Source organism: Protopterus annectens, chromosome 2.part2 (genome assembly GCF_019279795.1).
Source record: "Protopterus annectens isolate FY-2018-M chromosome 2.part2, PAN1.0, whole genome shotgun sequence".
Taxonomy (NCBI): domain Eukaryota; kingdom Metazoa; phylum Chordata; order Ceratodontiformes; family Protopteridae; genus Protopterus; species Protopterus annectens.
Genome location: NC_056730.1, coordinates 967,554,963 through 967,579,087, shown reverse-complemented (window position 1 = coordinate 967,579,087; position 24,125 = coordinate 967,554,963). Strand labels below are relative to the sequence as shown.

The following is a 24,125-nucleotide window of genomic DNA, read 5'->3' as shown; positions in this document are numbered from 1 at the left end:
TTTGCAAGTCTGCTTGTTGTTCCAGTTCGTGTTCGTGTTTTATGACAATAAACTGTGGATTATTTGTTCCATAGGCATTTTTTGGATCAATCAAGGGTTAGCAGAAAGAAACTGTACCTACTGCTAAGAAGTTCTGAAACCTATGACACGTGTCTTGATGTCAAGAATTCCCAGAGAGAGAAATGGAGGATAAAGTATAATCATTTTTATTCTGCACATGTATTTTGACTGTACCATAAAACATGCATTCTTGTTGAACTGTTTACAGATCAGTGTGTATACTTATTCAGCCACTGTAGCTAGACAGCAAGTGCATATAAGTTACTGAGCACATGCAAGATCAGTGCCATTTTGTGTAGTCAGTCAGTGTGAATGTAAGCTTGAATGGAGATACATGTGTGTGTGTGTGTGTGTGTGTGTGTGTGTGTGTGTGTGTGTGTGTGTTAGAAGTAACAAGTCAGTCAGTAAGCATATGAAACATGAAGTATATGTACAAGTTACAGCTCCTGATGTTATGTATGTATAATAAACAACTTGAATGCATACCAAGCCTCAGTGTCTCATTTGAATACACGAGACATGCAACACTATTTATCATGGGCAGGTTCAACAAAAACAGACTATTAAGACAACGTTAAAGAAAGAAAAGAACAGCTGTGTTAGATCTTACCGTAACAGTAGATGTTCAGCTTTTCACTGCTGCAGTATTCATTACATGTGGGATCTCCTACCAGGGGCACCCCAACATCCATCCAGCATACCAAAGCCTTTACATCCACTCAGCATCATATGTCAGAAGTATGCTCCCAGCACAGACGCAGGGCATAAATGTGATATACGCACACTCAATCCTCAGAATTGAAGTTCCCCAGAAGAACTAGAGCAACCCTAGGAAAGATAAAAACATCTGCATCCAGGGAAGAAAGTAGAGGGGAAAAAATAAGGCAAGAAAGGAGAAGATCACTCAACCAGCAGGTTGTTCTCTACAGAAGGGAGAAAAAAGGGGCGCAAGAGGTAGGGATTGAATACTGCGACAATAAAAAACAGGACATCTACTTTTATGGTAACATCTTACACAACTGAATTATGTCCTTCTTTATCGTGTTACAGTATTTATTACACAAGTGGGATTACCAAAGCTAGTGTAAAGAATGGGAGGAGGAAAGCAAAGAGGAACCCTCCAAAAACCCATGAAGAATAGCCATGGCTCTGGAAATGACATCCAGCTTATGATACTTAGAAAAGTGTGGACAGGGGACCAGGTAGCAGATTCCAGAATGGATGCAGTACCCAGACCCTTGAAGAAAGCTCCAGAAGAGGCCAATACTCTTATAGAATGAGCTCAAACTGAAGCTGAAAGCTGCTTACTAAGAAAGTAATAGCATAAAGAAATGGCTTTAGAAATTCAGGAGGTGGTTTGTTTAGAAACTGGCAAACCTAATGTTGTATTAAAAGAAACAAAAAGCTGCTCAGATTTTCAGGTAGCCTTTGTCTTATCCAAATAATATCTGAGCTGTCTATATAAATCCAAGGTGTGAAGCAACCTTCTCATTAGCAGAGTGTGGAGAAGGCAAGAACAAAGGAAGCCAGACAGACTGACTGAGGGAAAAATCACTAACCCACTTTGGGCATAAAAGAGGAACTGCAAACTCTAAAGGGTGGCAATGCTGGAGTCAAACAGTCTTGATGTACCACTAAAGTTTCCTCATATGAAGTTTGGCAAAGGAATCATGGGAATGGTAGATGTCATGAACCTCAAGATTCTGAGAAATTCCCTTGCAGGAATGACCAACAGGAGAAGTAGAGATTGGAAGTAGGCTGTTAAAGACAGAACTCTGGAAGACAGATGAGGAGGCTACAATGGAATAGTTTGGATTCTGCAGCCCAGAAAAATGTGGTCTTAAGAAGAGGTCAGAACTGACTTCTTGAGACCATACTGAACCCCAAACTCTGCAGGAGGAGTATGGTAAAGTGTACATCCTGAAGAAGCCAGAGTTGGGAGAGGGCTTACAGGAGCAAGTCATTTAGACATGGGAATATCTGGACTCCCCGAAGCTTGCAGAAGGCTACCACAGGGACTAGACATTTGTTCAATACCTTTGGGCTTGTAAAAAGATCAAAGAACAAAGACCAGAACTGAAAATGAGAAGAAGAAAAACAAAGAAAAATAACAATTTCCTGAAGACAGTTCAAGTCTGGTGAGACTAGAAATGCTTGAGGAAGCATGACAGCAAATAGAACCTGGAGGAAAGCTTTAACAGGTCTCCATGACCTTTCTTTTATGGGAACTAGAAACATCTGGAATGGATACTGGAACACCCTGAATAATCTCTTGATCCAGCACATCCTGCAGGACCCCTGAAAAGTGAGGAATTTGGTCTGTAGGAGGTTGAGGAAGAACTGAAAAGAGGTAAATGGACTTTCATACCATGAAATACGTGTTGAATAATGCAAAGTACCCTAGAATCCACAATAATCTGCTGCCATAAAGGGAAAGACACGGAAAACATGAAAGAAAGGGGATCTTGGCTGAGGGGAGGATTTATGTCAGACGGAGGTAGGTTTGGCTGGAAAAGTGGACTTCTGACCCCTGGAAGTTTGAGTGGGTTTATCAGAGAACATGCGTTTAGAAAGCTTTTTACCCCTAGGAGGTTGGCGAAGCTGCCTATGCACAATGGCAGATATGGAAGGGTGGTTTCTCTGAAATTTGGGGATAAGAGAAACAACAATCTGTTTAAGGTCCTGCATGACCACAGCTTTGTCTTGCAGGATTTTAAACAATACAACAGCAACAGTCACAAAAAGATTCTGGTTGCCTAAGGGAGCATCTAAGAGCTTGGCTTTAATGTAGTCTTTTAGGGTTTGTAGACAAAGCTCTGAGTACCTCCTCATAACTAAACCTGAGGCATCAGCTCTAGAGGATGCACCAGCTGCATCACAGCTAAATTTGATGGAATGGCGAGCCACCTGAAAAGTGGAACTTAAAAGAGAAAGAGAAGCTGTCTTGCTTTCGGAGACCAGATGGTCTGACAACCCCATCCCAACCAAGATGAGACAAAAGAGACAGAACATAACTGGTCATATGGGTCTGGATAATTTATGGCCCTAAAAGCCAGGGTAGCAGAAGTATAGACTTTTTTTCCCCAAGTCTCTCATTAGCATGACTTTATCAGAAGGGAGGAGCTTGTAAGACGACAAAAGCTTAGATGGCTTGTACATAGAAACAGACACTACAGCAGAGTCTGAAAAAAGACATTTGTAAAGGTTTGTAAGAGTCTCAGGAAACCTATAAAAGCAGTCTGGTTTCCTGGGGGCCACAGGCTGAGAGCGAAGAGCCAAAGAAGCAGCTGTAAATGTAACCAATAAGCCATGCAGAACAACATGAACAGCTAAAGATTTAGGATATTCCAATTTACATCTATTTATGAGTATTTAATAGTTCATACCACCTCTTTTGAATATCAGAGACTTGGGAACAATCCCACTTAAAATGTTCCTTCATACAAACCACAGTGCCCCCAAATGATAACTCCTGAAAGGAGTAATGAGGAGATCAGAAATACTCTACCTCTGACCCATAATCTAATGGTTAAGAGATTTGTTATGAGCAGGCCAAGGATTCATCCCCCAGAATCCAGCTCATTTGAGGAATCTGACTTTATAGCCCTTTTGGCTATGGGGGAAGACCAGGGAAAAGCAGGAAAGACAATCCCTGAGGGGGCTTCAGAGCCATCAAAGCATTGAGAAATCCCTGGGTGAAAACCTGACATTCTCTATGAGAATTATTAGCTATGGGTGATATGTGTTTAGTTTTCTGTTAATTTTTTTTTTTTTTACAAAACAGTTAGCTTTGACCAACCTAGGAGGTTCAAAGCCATGCCTAGATTCTATAAGAGTACCAGGAACCTCTTCCCTAACTAAAATTTGAGGAATCCTCCTAGGCACTTCAGAAATCATCAGCCGTGGTTCTCCCTCAACGTCCATAACAGAGATGTGCACAACCTCAGAGGACATGCAAGAAGCAGGTTCCATGTCAGCCTCCAACTGGGTTGCAGCAAAGGGAACTGGCATTGGAACCGCATGGTCTCTGGGGTCTTCATTCATCTTGAGTGACATCCAGTGGGGACTGGACAGCAGCAGAATCAGAGAGAGACATTTTAGCCTTTTTTTAAGAGGTGGCTGAACCTTGCGGCATGCAGATTTGGCCACAGTACCCTGGGTCACAAGCTTAAGGTGTCTGTTCTCCAAATAGATGGATAAGAAAGACATATGGCTGTGGAGAGTTTCTGGAACAAAAGCCAGACAAATTATACAATGGGTATGGTTATGTGCAGCAACTAAGCAGAACAGGCATTTCTTGTGTCTATGTTAAGGGAAATCTGCATCCCACACTGAAATTTTCCCTTCCTGGGTGACACGAACTCCCAGTAAACAACAGAAAAAGGAAAAGAAGGAACCCTAATAAAGCACTTATCTGTAAATGGCTCAGTAGCAACAAGCTCAGCAAAAGGCGTTCAGACTGGCAGCAAAGAGGCTCTGGGGATTGAGAGTGTGTACTTCAACTTTATGCCCCATACCTGCAAGGTGAGCATACATCTGATGTATGAGGTTGACAGAATGTAAAGGTTTTGTTATACTGGACAGACACTGGGCTACTATCCCACATGTATTGAACAATGCAACAGTGATGAGAAAAAGACATTGACAAAGATGAGCAAACAGATATTCTTTTTTATTTTTTGGTTCTCTGTATTTAATCTTAGCTTTAAACTACTAAGTTACTCTGTAAAACTTTTGTTCTCACCTATGTAGCTAATGTATTGTTATTCACTTGGCTATTTACTATATATTGTATTAAATTTTTTTTTTGTCACTGCTGATGGTTGGAGCTTTTCTCCCCGGGCCTCTACTGAAAATGGACATATATTCAGTTAGACTAGCCCGGTCAACAAATGTAAAATAAGTAATAAATAAAATAAATAAATATTTTTTTTTAATACATATCATTAACTGCTTCTTTTCACTTCAGGCCCTTAATTTGGTTGGCATGGTCTAGGGCTTCCATCCTTATCTGTTCTCACATAACACCAGAGCAAGTGAGGAAAACTAGCTTATATCGCAATGTACTTGGGGTTTATATCAGATTTATACTGACATTCTTGCTAGGTCCCTGGGACTTCTTTCCAAGCTGCTGTGCAGGGGATTTAATGTAGGGTTACCACCTGTCCCACTTTGCGAGGGACAGTCCCTCTTTGGGCAGTTGTGTCCTGCAAAATATTGTGAGAAAATGGCAAATGTCCTGAGATTTTAGGACAAAATTATTTTCTATATTGTATGCAATAGTTGCATAAAACAGTTATTCTGTATCTGAAACACTTAAATGTTATACAAAACAGAATAAGGAACAGAAATGCTACAAGAATAAACTTTTATTCAGGCAAACAACTGAAGTTCTGTCCTTTGTACTGGCCGTGGGTATGTTTTGCCCTGCAAAATCTGATGTTTGTAGCACAAATGTCCCACTTTGGCCATTTGGAAAGGTGGCAACCCTAATTTAATGGTGGGACAAACAGATAAGACTTCTGCAAAGACACATCTCACCTGGGATGCAGCCCCTCAGAAGAGCTAAGTCCATTCACTCTCTCTCACATTTCGGGTTCCATCAGGTAGAACAAATGAAGGTGAGGACTCTTTGGACCCCAATTCTCTAGCCCAACAGAGTAGGAAGCAAACAGGTCCAACCCTTCCTTCTTACCCCTTCCTGGTCAGCCTTCCAGCTTGGTTCCTTTTCAAGTCTCCACATACTCATCATGGAACACATTTGCTGATCTCAAGTGTCCATGTTCTTAAAGGAAAACAATGGGATATTAAATCCAATAGCCCTATCTGCTGTTTCCTTAAGTCCCCCTTATGTGCTACAGGCAAAAAAAAAAATAGCTGCAGCTTTAAAATAAACTGATCTAAACAGTTTTAAACCTGAGCTTCCTAAATCTCCGTACTGTTTCAGCTTCCGTTTTCAAACCAAAAAGAAAAATGTCTACCTGGCTCTTAAATAATGATGTCACATCTGCCACTGCTCCTCAAGTCGATCCCTGGAGGTTTCCACCCCCAAAGTGACGTAAACTCTGCCTTATTTCCATGCTGCATTGAACCTCCTGTGATCCTCCCACATTGTGATGTCATTGCAGCCTTGGCCAGCCCACTATTACCATAGTAGCTGCTGTGTGGAACTTCTTTTCTAGCGAGGTGAATGCTATCGGCTCCATTTTGTGTGAAGGACTTGCTGGAAGCTGGGATTGCCTGTCTTTTCTCGAGCATTGGAAGACTTCAGTTAGTAAGGTAAGTTATAAATGTAATTTTACATGTCCATGTGTCCCTAGCAATGATATTTGTCGTTATAGTCGACTTAATGCTTACAAGTGTGGCACGCTTTGTTTAATTTGTAGTATTGCCGAGTAGTTTATTATTTCTGTACTTTTGATTTAAATATTTGTGTGCTCCGGTTGTTTTTTTGTGTAATTGGAATCCTTATTCTCGAGTTGGAAGCTAGGGGCAGGCAAAAATTAATATTTTATTTGTATTTGTTGATGTTTGTATTTGTACGCTGAAACCCACGTTGTCCTAAAGTGCGCGTGTTAGGGACAGTATTTGTTGGTTGCTTTGTTCGCCGCCTTTAAGGTAGATTTGTTACAATGGGGGTAGATCTTTGGCTTCCTGTATTCGCTATCCTAAAGTGGACTAGTTGAAATTTCAGCGTTTTTAAAATTTTATTTATTTGTGGTGTGTTTGGTTATCGGCAGCCGTGGTTATTGTTTTACAGCTGGGATGTGCAACTATTTAATGTCGTTTAAATATGACACAAAAATGCGCGGGACTCAACACTCACAGGTAAGCTTATGGCTCCCTTTACTGAAGCTGCTCTGCTGGACTGGTGTTTCGTTTACTTTACTAAGCTGGTGCAATGTAAGCTTAAGGCTCTTACTGAAGTTGGTGCTATTAAGGCTACATTTTTACTTTACTTACTGAAGCTGGTGTGTCCATTTACTTTCTGAAGCTGCCTCAACACTCACTTAAGGTTCTGTTTACTGAAGCTGCTCCATTTTTATTTTATGTATTGACGCTCGTGTGTGTGCGCTCTGTTTACTGAAGCTATTCTGTTGGTGCTCACTTTATTTTTTGAAGCTGGTGCCGTGCTGTGTAAGCTTAAGGCCCTTAATGAAGCTGGTTTGTCTGTTTATTTTACTTTCGGAAGCTGCCTTAACACTCATGGGTAAGCTTAAGGCTCCATTTACTTTACTGGTGCTGTGTCAGCTTAAGGCTCGCTCATTTATTGAAGCTGCTGTTTTCGCTTTATCTACTGAAGCTGTCATTTTTGCTTTATCTACTGAAGCTGCCGTTTTTAATTTTTGTACTGAAGCTGCTCCCAAAGCTGAGCAGATCTCTGCACGAGGTATCATCATGCTATTCCATTCCATTGCCTATGTTGAGTGATCACATCCAGTTTCCGCTTTACAAATTCTAGATCTGTCGGGGTAGCGTGTCAGATGTTGCTCTGTGTGCCCGCAGATGTTGTGTGTGGGTTTGTTGTTCCCAACGTGGGTTATTAGGACATATAAGCAGTGATATATCTGTAAGGGATCTGCATTTTTCATAGATTTAGATTGATTATTGCATTATCATACACTGAAATAAATGTTTGAGGAATGTTTAATGCAAATCTGCATTCTATGTCATCAGCTGAATTTCTAGCATTTGTCTTTTGTATTTCATTGTTGACTAGGTAGGTGGGCTATTCCACAGACCCTTATCAGTCATGACTCAGGCTCAAAACAGAGCAGTACAAAGATAATAAAATGGCTGATTGAGTAATGTATACAGGACTTTTGATGTTATTACAAAGTGTTTATATACAGTCAGTTTTTCATGGTTATAATAAAGATGCATAGTGTGTACATATCTATGGTTAGGGTCTACTGATGCACTGCTGTGCCTCCCATGACTGTACTCCTATACAATTATTTAACTGATTTGTAATTTATGTACTGGGTAAGAAGATTGGTCCATGTCAAGTGTGTATTTTGCAGCTACATCCAGACTACTTGGAGAAGGATACATACACTATATGGGGCAGTTTTTAGAGTAGCCAGTTAACCAGCAAATTTCTTTTTATTCTTACTGGTAGTCTATTCTTCTTCTGTCTTTTCTTTTAATACTTCTGTCCTTTTTTACTGATGTTTGCAGATGACATTGTGATCTGTAGTGAGAGTAGGGAACAGGTGGAGGAGACCCTGGAGAGGTGGAGATATGCTGTAGAGAGAAGAGAAATGAAGGCCAGCAGGACTAAGACAGAATATGTGTGTGTGAATGAGCAGGAGGATAGAAGAATGGTGAGGATGCAGGGAGTAGAGGTGGCAAAGGTGGATGAGTTTAAATACTTGGGATCAATAGTTCAGAGTAATGGTGAGTGTGGAAAAGAAGTGAAGAAGAGAGTACAGGCAGGATGGAGTGGGTGGAGGAGTGTCAGGAGTGATTTGTGACAGACGAGTACCAGTAAGAGTAAAAGGGAAGGTCTAGAAGAGGGTAGTAAGACCAGCTATGTTATATGGGCTAGATACAGTGGCATTGACAAAGGCAGGAGTCAGAGCTTGACGTGGCAGAGTTGAAGATGTTAAGATTTGCACTGGGTGTGACGAGGATGGACAGGATTAGGAATAAGTATATTAGAGAGTCAGTCCAGGTTGGAAGGTTTGGAGACAAAGCCAGAGAGGCAAGATTACGTTGGTTTGGACATGTGCTGAGGATGGATACAGAGCATATTGGGGAAAAAGATGCTAAGGATGAAGCTGCCAGCTAACAGAAAAAGAGGAAGGCCTAAGATGAGGTTTATGGATGTGGTGAGAGAGGACATGCAGATGGTTGGTGTGACAGAGCAAGATGCAGAGGACAGGAAGAAATGGAAACAGTTGATCTGCTGTGGCGACCCCTAACGGAGCAGCCGAAAGAAGAAGATTCTTGCTAAAAGTTTGTGGACACTAATCACTAGTGCTATTGGTTATCATTTTTGTAATTCTTTAGCTTCCATTTTTTTATAAGCACTTTATTAGAAGCAATTGTTTATTAGCATTAATGCCTTTTTGCATGTCATTCCACACATCACTATTCAAGACATGCCATTAATTTAAACATCACACCCAGAACTCAGCATGAGGTATGTGTGTGTGTGTGTGTGTGTGTGTGTGTGTGTGTGTACTTTGCTCTGTTCCTTTTAAAATATGTGGTTTTGTGGCAAATCGGTGAATTCACTAAATAATTATAGCCCTTTAAGTTTCAGTCTTCCTTTTTTGGAAACACATGGTAACAAAAAACACTATTTCAACAACTTTCTAAAATTATACAAGCAATGTTTAAAATCTGTCCCTGGTTTTGTGCCCGTCCAATACATTTTGGCTTTTTCCAGATTTCTTCTGCTGCGAAATTGAGTGATTAAGTTGTGTCAAGTGGATGCTGCAGTGGTAGTGTTGCCTCACAGCAAGAGGTTCTCTGGTTTAATTCTTGGCTAGGCTGCCATCTGTGCAGAATCTGTATGTTCTCCCTGTGTTCATGTGGGTTTCCTCTGGGTGCTCTGGTTTCCTCCCATGTTACAAAGATATACATCTGGAGCATTTCTCCCTGGGCCTCGCCCAAAAATTGGCTTTGTTCCACGTCAGACTTTCCTGGTAAATAAATGTTAAATAAAAAATTTTCAAGGAGTGGAGTACTTCAGGGGTAGAGAAGTTTAGTGTTGCTTAATCTGTTTGCATTGTTAGTAGCACAACAGGGAGTAGCCTTACTTTTGATGCAGAAGGCTATGGGTTCTACTCCCAGAGTATTTAGATGGATTGCTGATGCTGTACTGTGTTGTACTTTAAAGGGAGTGAGAGGATGCTGCATTCCAGTGAGTGCCCTCCTTTGGAGGAGTTACCTAGTAACTATGAAGCTGTTATCAGTTTGCCATCCATTCATTATTGCAATATTACTAGGTTAACACTTTTTAATGTAACATAGGTAATTTATTCTTCAAGGGCAACAACCACTTTATTTATAGATGAAACAATAAAATATAAAGTTATTTCCTAGCAGCGGCCTGTTCATTATTTAGAAATACCTTTAATGTGGAATTATTTAGATTACTTACTTCTGCAGAGATTTTGTGTATTTACTGATATTGGTGGATTGTAATGACAGAAGTCTAAATGGGCTTTTATGGTTCAAATTTTCTGAAATGGGAAGTTTTGTCATTATTGGTTCATACATTTTGTTTCATTGCTTACTAGAAGACTGTTCAAAACTAGGAATTTAAAACCCATTCTAACAACTGCTGCTGTATTATACAAGGAATATAATTTAATAAAATCAGGAAGGTGAATAAAAGAATGCATACATGTATGCATGGCCCTAAAATGTGTTTGAAAACAGCCCAGAGGAAAGTGTGTGAGGCTCAAAATCATGGGCAAATTTTAAGCTTTACTCTTGTTACCAAAGCAATGGATGATGGTAAAACAGTTCAAACCACATTACCTTGACCTGGCCAAGCCTTTTGACACAATCCCCTACTCAGGTGTAGTACAAAATATGAATAATGTAGGAGAAAACACACGCATTACTTTGTCCTGGCCAAGCCTTTTGACACAATCCCCTACTCAGGTGTAGTACAAAAGATGAATAATGTAGGAGGAAACACTTGTGTCACTAGCTGGATTGCCAACTTGCTCACAGGATGCAGGAGATCAAAACAGGGGAAGAGACCAGTCACCAATGGAGTCCCCCAGGGTTCAATGCTGAGATTTTCTGTTTGGCATATACATTTCAAAAGTAGAAGGAAATACCAAAGGGCTTTGACTGGCTAAGTTTGAGATGACTGCAAGCTAGGGGCAGTTATTGAATCCCCAAATGACTTAACCATCATGCAGGAAGTTTTGTCCCAAATAATAACTGGTGTCAAAGTCATGACAATGCCCTCTGAGAACTGACCCAATTGTTTGGCATTTGGGAAGTTGTGTGTACAGTGACTTAACCTTTGACCAACATGTGCCCAGAGTTATAAGAGCCTTTCTGTATTGCACAGCTTATAAACAAATTGTGACTAGATCTAGAGATGATGATGTCCATCTTTACAAAGCCCTCATTAGGTCAATCATTTTGTATAATGCTTGCTTTGGCATGTATCTGTCCATCCCATGAAACAACTGGAATACATTCAGAGATACCTTACCAAAAGGATACAAGTCCTAAACAATAGGTCTTGCATGGACCACCTCAAAGATGTATTACTATACTTAGTATCCTACAGAGTGCTTAGAGGTGACAGGTCTGGAATACGAGGCATCCTCCGACCTAATACAGATAGACCCACTGAACATCAGCAAGAAAAATGGCATCAGAAATACTAAGTCCAGGTATCTAAACTGAATGCTGTGGAGAGTTGGATATATATCACAGAGGCTAACACTGTTCCAGAATAGACTATCCATAAAAATGAAACAAAGCTCATCTGTCCATATTCAAATGCAACTTGGATCCAAGGATGGATAATAGAAAATGTACTCCAGGATTGCTTCTCATGCCACTAAAGGATAGAGGCAACTCCTAAATGCTGCATCCCTTACATGGGTCCCCTCAAATTATCTATGGTATGATGAATTATTCTCACTAGGGGTAATATATAATTATCAGCCACGGGATCAGTAAGACCAATCAGAAAATGTTATTTCAAGCACCAAAAGGGAATTGGCTAAGCTTAAAATGTCCTCCAGGTGAACCTATGTTGTAGTAAATAGTTATAAGAAATTGCCCTTTTTATATCACTAAGTGCCCCTCTCTCCGTCCACCCCCCCCCCCAGTCTTCAACAGCTTCCGGCACCTATGGTTCTTCTTTAAGAACGCCTTCAAGTCCAATGACGCTTTTGCATCTGTGCCATGGGTGCCGGATTGGCATGCTGACATCATCATGTGGCGCACGTATTTTCAGGTTTGCGAGCAGGAACTGAAACAGACAGTTTCTGCGTATTTGATGGGTTAGCTGTGAGGAAAAATGGACAGTTTCTGCTTATCTGATGGGTTAGCTGTGAGGACTGCAGATGGAGTCCGGACGCTTTTCAGAGTGAGTAAGCTGGCAGAATGAAACTTTTGTGTGTGTGTAACATCTGGTGGCTAGTGGTACTCAGGCTCAAATCCTGTACCTTGGGTACAGGTAAAAAGAGCCTAAAGACCCTAGCCACCATCACTTGTGAATTTATGCCTCACATTTATGTTCTGTTCCTCTGGTTTTCATGAGTGGTAAAACAAAACCTTTTATTCTAGAAATTTTCTAAGATTATAAAATCAGTATTTGAAATGTGTTACTATTTTGGGGCTGTATTCCCCCATTATTGGCATTGTTCTGTATTTTTGTGCTAAGAGGTTGAGAACTATGGTGAGAAATGAGAACTGAATTCATTACATGATATGATAGCCATTTAAGTTTGTCTTCTTGTCTTTCAAGAAACTGCTGGTTTAGCTTAGTGGTATGTTGCTCTGACTGTAGTGCACAAAGTTCTGGGTTCGAGACTTGGCAGTGAAATGTATGGTCGTAATACATTTTATGCAAGCAACTTTCCAAAATTATACAAGCAATGTTTAAAATGTGTGCCTGGTCCCCCCTATTGAAAATAAGTTCAAAAAGCTGTGCAACATGCCTATGGCTTACACTACTGTTATTCTGTATTTATATATTGTGTGTAGAAGTAGACTGCTATCGTGGAAATGTTCTGAATAGGACAGTTTTGTCATTACTGATGCATGCATTTTGCTTCATTGCCTACTGGAAATTTTTTCAAACAATAAATTTATAATTCAGTTGTGTGGAAGTAGCCTTTTATAATGGAAATGTTCTGAATAGGACAGTTTTTTCATTACTGGTGCATGCATTTTTCTTTAGTGCCTACTGGAAAAATGTTCAAGCAATAAAATTAAAATGCAGTTGTGTGGAAGTAGACCTTTATGATAGAAATGTTCTGAATAGTGCAGTTTTGTCATTATTTAATGCATTTTTGTTTCATTGCCTACTGGAAAAATGTTTAAACAATACATTTAAAATGGGCTCTAACTTAAGTCTAACAAGTGTGCTGTATTTTACAAGGGATATAATACAATTATTATACAGTATAATTAATACAGTCAGGAAGGTGAATCAAAGAACTTTTGCATGATTCTAAAAATGTGTGCAAGGAGCCTATGATTTGAAAACAGCCCAAAGGTAAACTTACCCTGCCACTGGCCAGATGCATTTCTTTGAATGTGGGTTTCAATGCTGTTTCAGTGAATGTGGGTTTAAAGGTAAAGTTTTAATGCTAAGTCTGTTTTCATTGTAAGTCTATTGTTTTGTTTAGGTTTAGTAAATGTCTATAAGGAAATAAAAGTTGTAAATGAAATCCAAATATCTGTAATCATTGTAGAAGTAAAGCATAGAACAGCATGCACACTGAGAGATTTGAACAGTGTCTATGACAAATGGGGAGAAATAGCCAAGTAATGGGACACTGGAATGGCTATGTGGGTGGGTGGGGGGGGGGTAGGGCTGAGTGTGTGGAGGGGGTGGGGCTGCCTGGGCAGAGGGGATGGGGCTGCATGGGCAAGGGTCTAGCTGCTATTTATATGCGCAGTAAATCTTGTTAGTTACAGATTTAAGATTGCCAGTGTAAGGCTGTGTGGGACAATTTGGAATGTTCTGTCAGTGTTTTTTTCTTTTTTTGGCGCAGATATTAATAGTTGCTCTGTGCCAAAAAGGGTTGTGTTACTTATGTAGGTACGGAAGAAGCGAACGGTGTTTTTTTTTTTTTATTTATTATTGTTATAGACCTTGTAGTGGTGTGTGGGGCTAAGTCAGCATTTTGTATACTATTTTTCTTTTGATCAGGTGTGCACAGTGTTTCTGTTGTAGTCTCTGTGAATACACGTGTTCCGGTGCTCATGAACTACGTGGTTCTGTCTTCTGTGGTTTGTCTTCAGCCTGAGTGGGCAGGATTTGGATGCTGGTTACTTGGTTTGTCTCGGAAGGAATGCCTTTATTTCTAAATTCTTACATAGTTCTCTGAACGTGAAACAATTTTAATGATCCTGTCAGTTTCTGGTCCTGTTATCAAAAAAGATATTACACTCTCACTTTACAGCTCGCGTGCTTTGCTTTTGATAGTTTGTATTACCAGTGTTATATTGTGTCTGCATTTTCATACCTTTTTATTTTGTAATGTTTTGCCATTTGCATCATTTTCTCATACCTACGAAAGTGAACTAAGCACTGACATTTTGAAAACACAAGCTAGCAAGAGCAAACACAGTGTCTGCACATTGATAGCCCAGTCAGTTCGGTATGTGTTGGATGTTTGTCCTCCAGTTACCACCTTTTGTTTAATTGATGAAGTCACTGTTGTCTGGTGATAGTGCGAGACTCTTATTTATTGTCATTTGTTGACCAGGAAAGTCCGACTGTTCTGTTCATAGATATATCCTACACTAAAGACTGCTAGTGCCCTTAGAAGACTAGCAGTGCTACTAACTGTGACCCACAAATTTGACTTATATGGGATTGATTTACTGACTGCCACTGTCCATCAGCGACATTGGTGCCAGTCATACCAGGGAGAATTTTGATTACCCATTCCTTGGTCCAAGTGGCGCTTATATGCAGGTAGGGAGGATCGCTGCTTCACATGGATGGTGAGTCTGATCCAGAGAATGGGAATGCTCTTTGAAGCATATCTGTCTCTCTAGCATGTTCTGTTTATGCAAAACAAAAGTTAGGTATTTTATTTATTTGACATTTGTTGACCAGGCTAGTGTGAGTGAGTGCAAGCAAGGGGGCTAGTGTGTGAGTGTGTGAGTGCAAGCAAGGGGGCTAGTGTGTGAGTGCAAGCAAGGGGGCTAGTGTGTGTGTGTGTGTGTGTGTGTGTGTGTGACTGCAAGCAAGGGGCTAGTGTGTGTGTGTGTGTGTGTGTGTGTATGTGTGTGACTGCAAGCAAGGGAGCTAGTGAGTGTGTGTGCGTAACTGCAAGCAAGGGGGCTAGTGTGTGTGTGGGGCAAGTGTGTGTGTGTGACTGCAAGCAAGGGGGCTAGTGTGTGCGGGGGGCAAGTGCGTGTGTCTGACTGCCAGCAAGGGGGCAAGTGCGTGTGTCTGACTGCCAGCAAGGGGGAAAGTGTCTGTGTGAGACTGCAAGCAAGGAAAAAGCATGCTAAAGCCAGACCTCTTCTATCAACTGTCTCTGTTTATACGAGATAAATTTCAAGTACTGTTTAGATGCCCCCCAACATATTTGGCCTTGCCCAGATTACCTGCATTAACTGGTTGCTAGTCAAATTTCTATAAATTGCTTTATAGAATTAGGCATATCGCAACCTCTAAACTGACCATGGATTTGGCTCTAAATGTTTCTTTTCACCTAATAATCTCTCCCCAGAAATAATAGTTTCGCCAGAAAACGTGGAGGGTTTACAATTACATGTAATAATCCAGTTAGGGGTTACTTTCTTTTCAGAAATGCATGTCAATTTTTTTTTTGACAGCTGCTCCACTTAGGAGTAATAACTTGCCCCTTCTTTGACAGCTTCCCAGCTGTATTGTCTGGCTAATTTATCTTCTTGATTCACATTTTCGGACCATTTAACATAACGTTGTGGTGGTTTTTTGTGGACAGTTAGTGGCAAAACATTATAGAATGAAGATAGAAAATAATGGCAGACATTTCAGTTTCACATTTCATACCCTTTCGAAAATTCATAATAATGCAAGACCTACTGTTGGATGATCTTTCTAACTTTGTAAGAGCAATATTTAAAATTTCTACTTCTACTTGTGCCTTTCTCCCACTTATGTATGGCTTAGTCCAGATTTAGTGCACTGAGGTTCATAGGTATGACATGTCAGGACCATCGCTGTCAGCCTGAGACATTTCAAATTGTGACATACTCGTTGCAGTGTATTCTGAGCTGATGTCATGTTTGCTTTTCATTTTTTACTGTGATCATGTTTTACCCATGAAACAAGTAGATAGTTGTTTGCAGGCAGCAGATTTGTTTTGGATAACCAACACAGCGATTGCTAGTTGCAGCACGTTGCTTGGCTATGTTACTTGGTAGTTTAATAAAGTTGAATATAAATTATAATTAGAACTGTAGTCCAAGGAGAAATGTTTTGCATTTAGTGCTGCTTCTTTTACTCGACTTGAGTTTGACTAGACTTGTGATGGAAATGTTCTGAATTGGGTAGTACTGTCCTTATGGGTGCATGCATTTAGTTTCACTGTTTTCTGGAATATTTTAACCCAATTAAAACACCCAATAAAACTTTACTGCATTGTACAAGCAATATAATTATATGTGTGTGTGTGTGTATCTTTGTGTCTGACTTCAAGCAAGGGGGCAAGTGTGGCCAAGTGTGTGTGACTGCTAGGAATGGGGCAAGTGTGTGTGCTTGTGTGTTTGACTGCAGGCAAGGGGACAAGTGTGTGCATGTCTGTATGTGGGCAACTGCAAGCAAGGGGGCAAGTGTGTGTGACTGCAGCCAAGGGGGCAAGTGTGTGTGTGTGACTGCAGCCAAGGGGGCAAGTGTGTGTGTGTGTGTGTGTGTGTGTGTGTGTGTCAGTGCAGCCAAGGGGGCAAGTGTGTGTGTGTGTGTGTGTGTGTGTGTGTGTGTGTGTGTGTGTGTGTGTGTGTGTGTGTGACTGCAGCCAAGGGGGCAAGTGCGTGTGTGTGTGTGACTGCAGCCAAGGGGGCAAGTATGTGTGTGTGTGACTGCAGCCAAGGGGGAAAGTGTGTGTGTGTGACTGCAGCCAGTGTGTGTGTGTGACTGCAGCCAAGTGTGTGTGTGTGTGTGTGTGTGTGTGCAGCCAAGGGGGCAAGCGTGTGTGTGTGTGTGACTGCAGCCAAGGGGCAAGTGTGTGTGTGTGAAGTGTGTGTGTGTGTGTGACTGCAGCCAAGGGGTGTGTGTGTGTGGTGTGTGTGTGTGTGTGTGTGTGACTGCAGCCAAGGGACTGCAGCAAGGGGCAAGTGTGTGTGTGACTGCAGCCAAGGGGGCAAGTGTGTGTGTGTGTGACTGCAGCCAAGGGGGCTAGTGTGTGTGTGTGTGTGTATGTGTGACTGCAACCATTTTTTAATTGTGAACGTTTTCATTTAAAGTCAAATGTCGTAAAGTGTCTGTTTCCAGATAGAAATCAGTACTGTTAAAGAAATGAAAGTTACAGAATATTTAACAATACAAGAAATGTTATAAGCTAAGTGCAGTCGTATCTATACTTCATACTGTAAGTTTATGATCACAGATAGCACAAGTATGTGTATTTTAATTTTATAACTAGGATGGAACACTGGTATTTTTAGACCGTTTACGTATTTAGTCCGGGCGCTTGGTTAAAATGTTCCGAATATAGAACTGGAAATATACAGTATGATAGCAAAATAAGAACATTATAGCTACTATAGAGTACACTTTCGACCTTAAAACAAATTCTAGAGATTGAGTAGAGAGATGAACATATATAATTACCGGTGGGAAGAATAAAGAGAAGTAAGATAATTCATGTTTATTTAAAGTGGGTCAGGTGTCCAAACACACGATGTAAGTGTGTGACTAGGAGGTGAAATGAGTGGTAGAATTAGATAAGTGCATTTGTTGTGTAACAGGTGCTTGTTAATTTTACTTACCCTGTTTGCTGCTGTTACTTGATTACTGTAGCTCTTTTTGTATTTATTGATGCTATATTATATTATGGGGGCTGTATTTTAGAATGATTTTTTATAATTACTCGTTTTATTTCTCTGTAATACTGGCATTTGGCAAATTGAAAATCGGCATGCATTTCTCTGCGAGCGTCCATGCATCAGTTTAGTTCTCTGTGTAATGCTGGCCAAATGTAATGTAAGTCTCATGACCGTTCCGCGGCGTCGTGTACATGCCCCTGTCCTGAATAACTGGAGTTAAGTGCATAGGTTAGTACTAGGCTATCTGCCCTAGGTAATTTATAATCCTATGGAAGTTGTTTTATTTCGGCGCCCGTTTTAAATTAATTTTGCTATGCCCTTTTCCAAGGTTAGTATACTGTGCCTCTGTCTAACACTGACACAGAAGTGATACTCGGCTAAAGATAAACCTAGGATCCCACATCCACTCAACATTCTTCTTGAAGAGTCAATGAGGGACTCTGCCTTACATGGACTGGGATTTTATTCCAGTGAGAGAACCTCTGTGTTATGAATCTGTCCTCCAACATGTCCTCATTTCAATGTAAGGAGGTTAGTCTTGTACGTAGCTTTCGATGTGATTTGGATTTTCTGGGGTACAGCATGTCACTAATTCGGGTTGGACATGGATTTACTAAATCACGCAGATACCTAACTAGGTAGCAAGTATACTGACTGGGCGGCGTTTATGAGTACGCCTCTGGCCTTGACCTACTTGGTGCCCAGTATCTCCCAGTTGCAGGTGTTTGGTAGAGAGTACAGGCCACTAAAATGTCATTGGCAACTATAAAATTATGAAGGCCTGAGGGGAAGACTAAATTTGTATTCCTTGTTTATTTTTCAAGGGGATGACTATACAGTTTTATCACTGTGACTTGAGACCCTGGCTTTGGCTCCAGTGCTCTGTTACTTACATGAGGCCCTTTGATGGATGCCCATCTGCAGGTGAGTCAATTATTACCCAGTTTACGATCATCTAATAATTTCAGTCAACACAGATCTTTCTTACATCACCTTTACCTCGTGAAATATAATACCTAGTAAAATTGGGATCTCTACCAATATTGGGATAAACTAAGAGTCTAGAGATAGAGGTTGTGATGTGGAGTTGTATTATTATTGATATTGATATTATTGGAGTCTGTGTTATTATTGATATTATTATTATTATTATTATTGATACGGTATTCAGTGTGTGGAGTGATATTATTATTATTATTGATATTATTGGGTCCATTATTATTATTGATATTAATTATTGGAGTGTCAGTATTATTAATTATTGGGTATTATTATTAGTATTGGAGTGTGGTAGTCTTATTATTAGTAAGATGTGTGTGTGGTATTATTAGTGGAGTGTCAGTATTATTATAATTGATGATGTGGTGTGTGTGTGTGGAGTGTGTGTGTAGTATTATTATTATGATGATATTGAATTGATGATGTGGAATATTCATTATTATTAGTGTGTTATGGATTATTATTATATTATTATATATTGATGATATTATGTGTGTGTGTTATTATTATTATTGGTGTGTGTGGGTGTGGGTATTAAGGTGTCTGTGTGGAGTGTGTCTTGATGATATTGGAATTATTATTAATGTGATGTGTGGAGTGTGTGTGTGTGTGTGTAGGTGTGTGTGCATGTGTGGAGTCTCGTGATATTGTGAGTATATGTGTGATTGTCTAGCCATGTGGATTATTAGTAAGTCTATGTAAGTCTGTCAAGGTATTAATCTATGTCTATTAGGAATCTGTCAATATAATGTCAGTATTGATATTATTAGAGTATATGTCTATGTGTACAAGTCTGATATGTATGGAGTCTCTCGTATAATAGTCTCAATAATAATAATATGGAGTCATGTAAGTCTGTGTGTGATAGTCTTATTATTGATCCTCTTAGGAGTCTGTGTCTATGTCACTAATAATATTATAAGTATTGGAGTCTCGTGTCTATATATATATATATATGATCTATTATCTATCATATATATTATTGATGATCTATATTGATATTGGAGTCTGTATATATTATATAGTATAATAAGTCTATATATATATAGTATTGATACTATATGTGTAGAATATATATCTATGTACTATTGATATATATTGATAATGATCCATATGGAATCCTGTGTATATATATATATTATGTGATCTATAGTATATATATATATATATATATATATATTACCGTGGAATCTATGTCTATATATATGTCAATATATATATATATATATAATATTAGTCCTATGTCTATATATATATATATAATATATATATATATATATAATTATTAAATCTAGGAGTATGTATATATATATATATATATATAACATTTTGTGTGTGTGTGGAGTCTGTGTCATGGTATTGGAAGTCACAATAATATGTATCTAGAGTCTATATATGTGTATATGGAGTATGTGTGATCTATTATCTATAATATCTAAGTCCTGTCTATGTGATCTATTAATAGGTCTATGTGTGTGTGTGTGTGTGTGTGTGTGTGTGTGTGTGTGTGTGTGTGTGTGTGTGTGTGTGTGGGTGTCAACCAAGGCAGTTGACTAATCTCATATTAAAGAGCCCTACGGTGATGAAATACAGTATGCTTGGCTACAAAAGGGGATAATTTTGCAGTGAGACATCGTGAACTTAGTAACAGGATGTTATTGCATGAGATGATGTCTGGCACTGCAATTAAAAATGCAATAAATTACAACTGGTATGCATTACCATGAAGTTTTTTGTTTAATATTGACTCTCAAAGCATGTGTGTGGAGTGCTGTCATGCTGGTCTGTAAATTTACTGTTTATAGTGTATCATCTGTTACTATATTCAAACAGGAAGGAAAATAAGGCGAGGGCAGACTGATGCTTTGCGAAAACAAGGGAACTGTGCACCCAGTGCTGCTGTTGCTTGGTTTTAGAATTGACAGAGTAGTGCAACCAAAAAAGTCTCTCCCACTGTGGCCAGGAGGGAAAAGACAGACCCAGCAAAACAATACAGTATGGTCTGATACTGCCTGCAGCAGTGATGAGCTTGTCAATCACATGCAGATATTAGCTCAAATTACCCTTAGCTGTTTTGACGGCTAGGGAAGGTAGGTGTGAAAGTGGGAGGGAGATTCCTTGCGATGCAGATTCCAGCCTTTACAAAAAAGCTCAAGTTAACGCATTTGAAAGGAGAAAAAGCTAGAAAATGCACTTTTGTGACACATTCTGTAGCATTTACTTTTCTTGTGTTTTCAAAGTGGTCAAATTTCTGAAAAAGGATAACAATTTAACCAAAAAGTAGTGGATTTGAAGACTGCAGTGAATGCCTGTTATTGAAGTCAATGAAGTCCGCGGCTTTCCCAAGGAAAAAAGTGGCAGAATCTGATGCAATATTTGTGAGACAAAATAATGCATTATGGAATAATTGAGGCAGAAGTAAAACGAGTCTAAATTTTTTCAATATGCAGACCTAGCATGTGGTCAAGAGTCAGAAAGTGCCATCTAAAATATCTAAAAAGCTCAAAATATAGTCTCCAGGTGCTCTGTTAAAATCTAAGGAAACATCAAACCATGATGAAATTAATATGTTTTTTGAGTCTGAGGGCGCGGTTGTCCTTTAATACAACAAGGGTGTTGGAAGTAGAGGAACAGCTACCTGGCAGCTTTGCTGTTCTGTATGTCACCACCCTTTCCTTTCAGTACAGTAAGTAGGAGGAGTTCCCTGTAAGTGCACAGCTACCATCTGCTGTAAACAGAGGCTGCAGACACAGTATGTCACACAGTAGACATTGGAGGCTGACATAATGCAACTCCCAGGCAACAGGGAGTATCTCGTTCACATATTATAGTCTTAGTCCACTGCATCAACTGTTGCACTGCCTACTGGCTATGTGGAAACTTACAAATGTCAAGCATACGAAAACAAGGATATACCTCATACACATACATACATTATCAACACACAACAGAAGAATATCACCGTGTAAAATATAATAAAAAGCTATGATCTGTCTCAGTACAGAGTACAATCTTGGAATTCAACTACTTGCGGACAGGGGCATATGAATAGGTATGTCCTTGGCAGTCAATTGTAAATGCAGTATTAAGAAGAATGCATCTGAAATGCACTCTTTCATTCCTCTCCTATACTCTGTTAAGATGCAGAAGTGGACAATACAATGATTCTCAAAACCATGAGTTCCATCTGATATGCTATATCCATAGTTTCTCCCACCTCCATTTTGAGGTTATCAAGGTTAGAGTGGCATTTGTACAGCAATCATGTGATGCATGCCTCAACTCTTTACGTATGCCTACATTTCCCACTGCTAGGTCCAGGATAATGAGAGGGAATGGATCTGCTTTTGCAGTGTTGATACCGCTTATAACTTGGTCTCTTTTTCTTCCTGTACTAGACAATTCTTGTTGTAGTGATTCACAGCCTCTCTCATGTGTGCCTTGACAGACAGCTTCAGCCGCCAGTGTTTCTTTCTTTGACACGTGTTGTCCCCTCCCAAGCTCATGCACACACCAGCCATCTTCCATTCACTGAAACATGAGAGGTAGTCCACCCCCACCCCCACTACCACCACCATTTCCTGCTTCACCAAACTACAGTTAATACTTGCTTTTTAGGGAGTAAAACTGTTTGCAGATTCACATTTACACCTAGTTTGTATGATGCTTCTGTCCTAAGGGCTAGAACATAATACAACTCCTTACAATAAAACCTTCTGGCACAAGTCTATAATACTGTACTTTTTAAAATGTTTATAATAATGCTTTAAAAAACATTATTAAAGCTCAACTAAAACTTTCATAAAAAATAAAAAGAATGAGTTATACTAACTCGCACTTTCACAGATCCATAATGGGAACTGGAAGCTACTTCAGCATAACATCAGCTACAAACTACATTAATAGAAATTAACCTAAATGCAGAAACTGAAAATAATAGCAGACATGACAGCCACAGACAGCATTACTTACGGAGGTCTAGACAATGCACAGGCTAAGCAAACCTAAAGATGCGATTGGATATGCGGAAAAAGGGACTGAATTACAGAAAATGGCATTTGCATGCATTTAATTCTGTCTTACCATGCTGGACTGATTCAAGTAAGGCAGGCATACTATTTTAGCTGATGAAAATACCTGCAGAATGGGTATCGCACCACAATATACATCTCACTCCCTTATAAAGTAGTGTTGAAAAATATTCAGATACATAATCTTATAAAGAAATACCACATACATGAATTCCTCTGAACACTGTCCAACTCCATTCCTTCACATTCTTTGAAATGTTGTCTTGATTCATTTTCTTGCTTAACCAGGGAGGGTCGGAAGCTCACATAAGCATGTCTTCTTCCATATCTCCTGCCTGTAATTGTCTGATAACCTCCTGTTGGCTTGGGCCAGGAAGGCTTTCCAGCTTCCTGACCCATCACTGTAAAAAAAAAAAAAAAATCCATTCTATAAATTCAGCCAAAACATTCATTACACATAATGTTAAAGTAAGCTTTAATTTCATCAGCAGCTGATTCTATTTACCTTTCAAACAACCACCATGCACTCACCACCAATATACTGTCAACTACTCTCTCTTGTCTTGTATAACAGTTAAAAAAGCTGTACAGTGGACACTATTGTCTCTTGTTATGTGAAATACACCATTGGTGCAGGAAACAAGATTAGTTTACTGTCTGTACTTTCACCTTTGCATAGCAGTGTATATCAAAAAGTACAGAAAGCTGTATTCAGTTACACAGTGGTAACATTTTAAAACTACTTGGTTTCAAAACCTGATTACCCAACCTTACCTTTTTAGTTTCAAAAACCTAAGTAACTAGTCCTTCCCTCTTTAGTTCCACAAAAAAAATGTATTTGTAACAAAACATACAGATTTCAGAAATCATAACAGAAAAATTATACACACCAACATGCCTTTAGAATTAACATAAAGGCAATACAATTATTATTAATATAAAGGTAATACTTCTCTTACAAAAAAAAACAGTGGACCTGTCCCAAACATGTAGCATTTAATTCCTGAGCTATCAGACTTGTAACGTTCTGAAAAACAATAGCAAAAGGACTAATAATATTGCACTTGTTGATAGCCTTAGTTATGTTCTTAGTCTCCTACACACATACTAAGACTGACATACAAAATAGTACACCTGATCCCGGAGATGAGTGAGTGACATTCAAACAAATATTCCCTGAAATAATATTTTGAACAAATCAACCAGTAACAGCAGGTTTCCGCCACGGGAATGAAACCGCATTTGAATAATTTTATCAGCTCTAATAAACTGGATATGACCCACAGAGTTAATACTATTATGTCTAGTATAACATACTATTTGTTT

At 39.4% G+C, this 24,125-nt stretch overlaps 1 protein-coding gene across 3 annotated transcripts in view; it reads right to left on the bottom strand.

Moving 5' to 3' along the window:
* PJA2 (praja ring finger ubiquitin ligase 2) overlaps positions 1–24,125 on the bottom strand; it is a 1,087,778-nt gene that overhangs the window by 734,639 nt on the left and 329,014 nt on the right. For 2 of the 3 annotated variants that reach the window (XM_044064273.1, XM_044064272.1), the window contains exon 2: positions 23,006–23,200. The exons of the other annotated variant lie outside the window; for it this stretch is intronic. In XM_044064273.1, the coding sequence (XP_043920208.1) occupies positions 23,006–23,200 (195 nt within the window). The remainder of the gene's footprint in view (positions 1–23,005; positions 23,201–24,125) is intronic. 3 annotated transcript variants of the gene reach the window in all.